The 6,671-nt window shown below is 38.8% G+C and overlaps 1 protein-coding gene across 1 annotated transcript; it reads right to left on the bottom strand.

The window, feature by feature from the left end:
* Positions 1 to 148: 148 nt before the first annotated feature.
* Positions 149 to 5,970, bottom strand: LOC108680301. The gene is made up of 6 exons (XM_018169102.2): positions 5,706 to 5,970; positions 4,998 to 5,154; positions 4,399 to 4,522; positions 3,989 to 4,141; positions 2,945 to 3,797; positions 149 to 2,477 (listed from the first exon to the last, which is right to left on the bottom strand). The coding sequence occupies exons 1-6, from the start codon at positions 5,824 to 5,826 to the stop codon at positions 1,621 to 1,623; spliced, it is 2,265 nt and encodes a 754-aa protein (XP_018024591.1). The 5' UTR covers positions 5,827 to 5,970; the 3' UTR covers positions 149 to 1,620.
* Positions 5,971 to 6,671: the final 701 nt, after the last annotated feature.

Raw genomic sequence — 6,671 nt, 5'->3', positions numbered from 1 at the left:
CTACATATGCTGTCCTATAATGTCGTTAAAGCTAGAATGGTTATTTGTTGAACTTAAGAATTATGAAATAATAGGCGTTATTGTAGGAGGCGCGTTGGAAAGTGTACCTCACGATTCTGTTTCAGTTGACCGATTACTATCCGGTGACAGTGGTTCTAGGTACACGAGAGCCTCTTCGAGACCGAACTCGTCGCCTTGGAAACTTTCTGCTAGCTCCAGTGCTGTGGAACGCGACTCCGTAGATTAGTTAGGTTTAGACTACATTTTGAGGATTCGAGCACCCAGAATCTTGAGGATTAGAATCATAGCCGTTTTCGGGTTTAACGTTTACTCATAAGCATTACTTGTTTCGGCTGTATAAAAGCCTTTGTTGTTGACCTGCTACTTCATCCTGTTCAGGAACAAGGCACTAGGTACTGTATGTACTGTTATGATATTTAAGTGCACTCTAATAAGGCCACTGAGGTGAACGCCATTCGGCATGATAGCGCTAATACCGCGACTGCACCTGAAGTCAAACTCCCAAGCTTTGGGTTTCACAAGAACTTGACAAGTGTCCAAATAATGCACGAGAAAATTCACGATGTTCGCAGTTCGGGAAGGAAAATATTTAGATGAAAATGAGCATTTTCACTAACTAGCACGCTAAAGATAGACCTTTCGAGCCGTTATAATCGAAAGAATTACTTGTAGCTGATCGAGTTTTGTTTTTATCAGACTTTGCGGTTTAATTCTCAGCCGTTCAACAAAACCCATGCAGCATGCACTACATGCAGCAGCCGTAGCCGCTGAGATCACTCAAAGCTCCTAAATCGAGCTTTGAGCCGATAATGACCACAGTGTCCTTGTGGAAGTTGGAAAATTAAATTTATTGAACTGTTATTAACGCCAACACTCCTTTTCCTTCAGTATTCAGGATATCCGCAATCGAAAAATATAATCTGGGACTCTAATAGATACACGAGGGTCGTAACTCGAATCCAAATTATTGGATAATAATCGCTTTCAATACAAGCTTTTGATATGATTCTAAGTGGATTTATATTAAACTATCGAGTATACTTTCGAACGTAAGTGCCTTACGAGTTCTTATTTGAAGTAAGTGCATCTTTGAAAACTGTGAACAATTAACGTGTGGTACGTGAATACCTCGAGTCAAAGACAGGAAGATCCTTCAAAGTGGAGAAGGCCGATTTACATACGATCATACAGAATTCAATATCTAATATAAGACTGAGAGATTGCCGACTTTTTGACGAACCGCCCAACGGGTTAAAAACAAATTCTAACTTCAAATGAATACTGCTCGCATTAATCCGCTTCGAATTGTTAATAGAAACGAAATTAGTTAAAGGCTCTACATTGCCTTCAGCATGCTGAATTGCTTTTAACCGTACATTAGGATGAAAATTTGCCATTTGCTAAACAACCGTCTGTTGATTTCGGTATGACGTACCGCTAGAAATATAGTTTTAGAAGTTATTAGGTATAACTAATTTTTCTCGAAATCAAACGGTTATCAGATCTATTCCGATGGTAGGGAAAGTATTTATAAACTTGAACGAAAATGATTTTGCACTGTACGCTGACCTCTATGTAATAATAATTCAACTGCTGTCATCAATCAATCAATTTATCCCAATTGAAATCGTCAGTGATCTCTTCATCGTCCGAGGGAGGAAAACACGCAGGCAAATGACTGCTGTCTGGAGAAAGTTTCAGACCACTTTTGGTTGGGTCATCGCATGTCCACTCGTCTTCACGAGGTGGCGTCAACGGCGACAACAGCCTTGCCAACGGTTCAGGCAGATTGGTTGCAGGCTGTGGCTTTCGTTTTACGATGGTAACAGTTCCTCCGGAACTATGGCCTATTGTACTTAGAATTTCATTCTCACAATCATCAGGGTCCAACTCGCTCTTGATTTGCGCAGATGTAACAATTGAAGAAAACAAGCTGGTGTTTGAGGTCACTGAATTGGAGCAGGAAGCATTGGAGGTAGTCACCCGAGGACCGTTAGCGAGAGATGATTGAATAAGGCGGCTTTCAGAGTTTTGGAATTGATCTATACCCCGTAGGTTTGGTGAGCTCCTATCGGGAGTTGCCGATGATCGTTCATACACTTGATTGAAATTGTGGATGTCATCAGATGGCGGTTTAAAACCGCACCTGTCATGTGATAACTCAGTCGGTAGTGGAGAAATTTTATCGGATGCACTCGTATTACAGCTCGTAGACTTAATAACATTACTAATAGAGGAGCGAGGTGAAGGGTTGAAGACGACACTAGGAGGTACAGCGAGCAAAGATTCTTCGGTCCCCAGGGAGTCGCTCGAAGTTTGCCCATGATAAAGATCCGCGTATTTGTTCAGCAGTTCGGGGTTTAGGTCATTCAGGAGTTGAAAATCGTTCAAAGAGATGTTCTCAAGCGCAGAGTTTTTAAATTGAATTTCTGAGCCTGATACTACCATTGCTGTATCTGTAGGCATAAACACATTGTCAGAAATAAGACGACCAAAGCGCTTGAACATTAAAAGCATCGTTTTCAGATCAACATTAAGAATTTTTAAGGGTTGTCTAGGTTTCTTCTAACGGTAAATACGATGCATTATTTTTCAATATTGAAGTACGTGATAGAATATTCATAATATTTGATGAAGAATGGTTGAAGGCAGTAACAAAAATCAGTAGTACATAATTTTGTACATATGATAGTAATTCGAAGGAGGCTAATTGGATATCCATGATAAATGTGAATGTCAAATGGAATATCTCATCAAGTTCCCATGTGCATTCTAGCATCAATAATCTCAATGGTCGAGTCAGCTATCCAGCTCTCCAAAAAAATCGATCAATGAGAATTAAATCCTTAACAGAATGATCAGCTACTAAACATAAAATAAAACTGCATATAAATATATACATTTGAAAACTCGTTTCCCTTACCGGAATTAAGGTGTTGAGCAAAGCCTGTTTCTTTAAACTGATCCTGTTGATCTAAAATATGCCACTGGAGATGGTCAGGGGGCTGTTGTGAATGATGTTCGAAAGTTTCATTTTGAGTTTGTTCTTGACTAAATGGTTGTTTATAAAGCAGCTCAACTTGCTGCTGCTGAAATTGTTGGTATGCATGACCATTGTATAGTCCTGATTCAAATTGATGCTGAAGCATTTCGCCTTGTGTAAATTGCGAATTACTCGTGATTGGCTGTTGTGTTGAAGCAACCGGGGAGAGTGGAGGTAGTGAAGCGCCAGAAACTTCCAGCTGCTGAGAGTTGTATATCAAGTTAAGGGACTCGTTTGATAGCGAATCTGTGTTTGCTTTCAGCAAGGTAGTTCTATTTTCGAGCAACTGTATACTGGAGCACGGAATGGCACAGTTTTCATAGTCTCCATTGATTCTTGCACGGGATGAATCGTAGGATATTGAAATTTCTGGCGTACAATGTTCGGTCAATGACGTGCTATTCTGGTCAATGCAGTCCATCATTCGCCGAGGTCCTACTGTTTCATTATTGGCACCTTCAATGTAATTAGTATTATTTTGAGAGTTGGGAGAACTGTGCAATGAAGTTGTTTGTTCTACAAAATAATAATCTGAAGCTCCATGTTTCAGTGGTTGAGGTGGTGTGGCTGGATTCCCCGGGCTCGCGACCACCAAGGCTGCTGCGTTGGGAGAAACGCTGTTAAGGGGTGTAGAGGTGCGCCCTGAAACGGAGGCAGGGGAAGAGGGAAACGACAGACATCTCAAAGGCCCGAGTCGATCCGTAGAATTAATCGGTGTGTGGAAAGGATGATACTGTAAAATAAATAGAGTTTGTTTATGCATATCTGAAAGTATTCACGCGCTAGCTTAAGTAATGTGTGTAATATTCGATAAGAAAACATCCCGCAGTGAAACTTCCGCGAATATTTAACCATTACAACCCATGAAAATGATCATTTCTACAAGATTGGAATGTGTTTGACTTACGAACTCTCGAGACTTACTCTTTGGACTGGAGTCTTCTTCTTCTTAGTGAATGAATCTTCAGGGGGATAATCAGGGTCCAGAGCCCAGTACGAACCTTTGCCAGGGTCGTCTTTTGTACGCGCAACTTTCCGGAAGCATTTGTTTAACGACAAATTATGGCGAACCGAATTCTGAAAGGTGGTCAACAAAGATAATCCTCCATTATGTTGCTTTTTGTACTTATATTCTCAGTAATTTAGACAATTTAAGTATCTTAGATTGCAGTCAGTGACTTCTCTTCTGAATCTCCGCATTTCTTTTGGATAGACATTTTAAATACAACTTTAGTTGACATAAGTCACAATTGAAGTTTTTTCCGCAAACCCCAACCTGTATATTTTGAAACAGTTTATCAACATTTTATGAGGACAAAAAGATCTTTTCTCACCTTCCACCCCGTGGTTGCCACTCTATAGTACGGGAAGTTATCCGTTATCCATGTATAAATGTCAGCCAGTGTCATCTTTTTCTTCTCGCTACTCTTAATTGCGAACGTTACTAAAGTTGCATAGCTGGAACAAATAAATAAATTACAGCTTTTTAATTCTACCGAATATGCATTGGAGTAGAGAGACGACAACAATCACTTTCGCACAAGTTATGCTAATTTTCGAAATGTGAAGCTCATTCGATGTGTGCGCTTTTTAACTCAATCTGAAGTGGACAGTTTTGCTGGCGTTCATGACAAATGACATGCGAAACTAACCAATGTTGGTGCAGCACATTTACGAATAACAAAGATGTGTTTCAACTTAGTGTTTAGGTAACAGTTCAGTTGGGATCATTGAATTTTTTTGTACGAATATTTTAAACAACAATACCATTGTTATGTGTGGGTATGACGGAGCGCTATCTTGCGTCCGTATTTAGACCCTTCTACAATTGAATTTCGGATAAACACGCGCTCAAATAGTTAATGTCAGAAATACCTGCTCCGAGATATGAAATCTAAGTTATTAATTATTGGTCCATGTATTTGTTATATACCTGTAGGCAGGTTTTCTGTTGTGTGGGGGAGAGGGCGGGGTAGACGAGTCCGGTGCTTGCGACGCGAGCTCTGGCGGATACGACTTTGCAGGCTGAATAAATTCATCCGCTCTATCTTTGTCGACCTCCTTTCCGCTAGGTTCCAACGGTTCTAAGCCTTAGCAGATGGGATAAAAAATAGTTATCAATTATCATTATCAAGAGTAATTATGGTGATAGTGATAGATAGTAACCCAAGTACACGGCACGAAATGTTTAGAAATGTTTGTGAGACTGAAGACTTCTACTTTATTCCTCACTACCAACTAATGATGACAATTAGGAGTATGGATGACATAATGAAGATGCAACTAAAGTACATCGATGACCTTACAACAAATACACAAAATTTATAATCCTGAGATCCAGACCATTATTTTTTTATTCTTCAATCTCAAGTACCCTTATAACTTTACTCCAACATTTAGGGTTCCTCATAAAATTCCTTCCCCTATTGGAATAAATAACATTAACACCATAAATTTTACTTCAAAGCGACTTCCATACCTAATTTACCAATAAAGTGCATTATAAATATAAGTGAATGGGTAGGAGTATAATCTATTTATACATTTATTTACACTGATATATTTATTTATTAATTTACACAGTTTCTATATTTAAATTTATTCATTTACATTGTTTCTATATTTAAATTTATCCATTTACACTGTGACGATGAGCAGCTCGAACCGTCCAGCCAGGAGCCCGCGGCCTCGGTGATGGCGCGTCTGGCGTTCAGTCGAGGCAGCCACTCCATCTCAGTCAGACTTCGGTTCAGTTCCGACATTTCGTCTCAACTTCAATGTTCAACCTCCATATGAAAATTTTCCAGCATTACTTTGTTTCATACGTTTAATTATGAATAGAACTTTGACAAGCTAGTTTGTTTATGGATATTATTGTTTATTAATTTCGATTTTCATCTGAGCTTCGTCCACGTATTTCAAAGAAAAAAAAGTTTGATTACCGAAGTGCTGCTTCTCAGTTTCATTTGGAAACTCAACCATCACTATGAATATCTGTTGAAGTCAAACTTAGTGTTATTCCGTAGCAAAGTCCAACGTTTTAAAATTTTAATTTATTATACACATGGATGCAATTATGAGTTAGAGGTAACTCGAGCCATTGGTTGTAACCCTGCTTAATGAATAAGTACTTCTTGCAATCTATTGTTGCAAGAAGTGTAGGAAAAATACGCATATAAAGAAGTATTTGAAGTGATAATCATGTTTGAGACATCAGGAAATGAAATTGTGATTCGCGACGCGTTGGTCATTGTACCAAAAAAGACGCCCTGAGACATGAGGTTGTTTTGACGAAAATGTTTACTCATACTAAATGCTTAGAATGATGATGTTCAAGGAACACAATAAACCCCTTTAAGAATCAAATCGTATCCCAATAATATTTGAATACCTGTATAATGTAAAGAGTCAAAAGACTATAATTTGCATCTTGCTGGTGGCCGTTTACAATCGTAAATGGATTCAAAACATTTGTGTTTTTACGAATGTGATTCTTAGGAATGTCAGCCTCTTCAGACTCAAATATTCAGAGATGTAAGACTAACTACCAAGAAGTATAAATATACCTCGATCTTCGGCTTCAAATATTCAGGGATGTACAGTACAT

Source organism: Hyalella azteca, unplaced genomic scaffold, assembly GCF_000764305.2.
Source record: "Hyalella azteca isolate HAZT.00-mixed unplaced genomic scaffold, Hazt_2.0.2 contig17235, whole genome shotgun sequence".
Lineage (NCBI taxonomy): Eukaryota > Metazoa > Arthropoda > Malacostraca > Amphipoda > Hyalellidae > Hyalella > Hyalella azteca.
The sequence above is the reverse complement of the archived record's forward strand: the minus strand, read 5'-3'. Positions and strand labels throughout refer to the sequence as shown.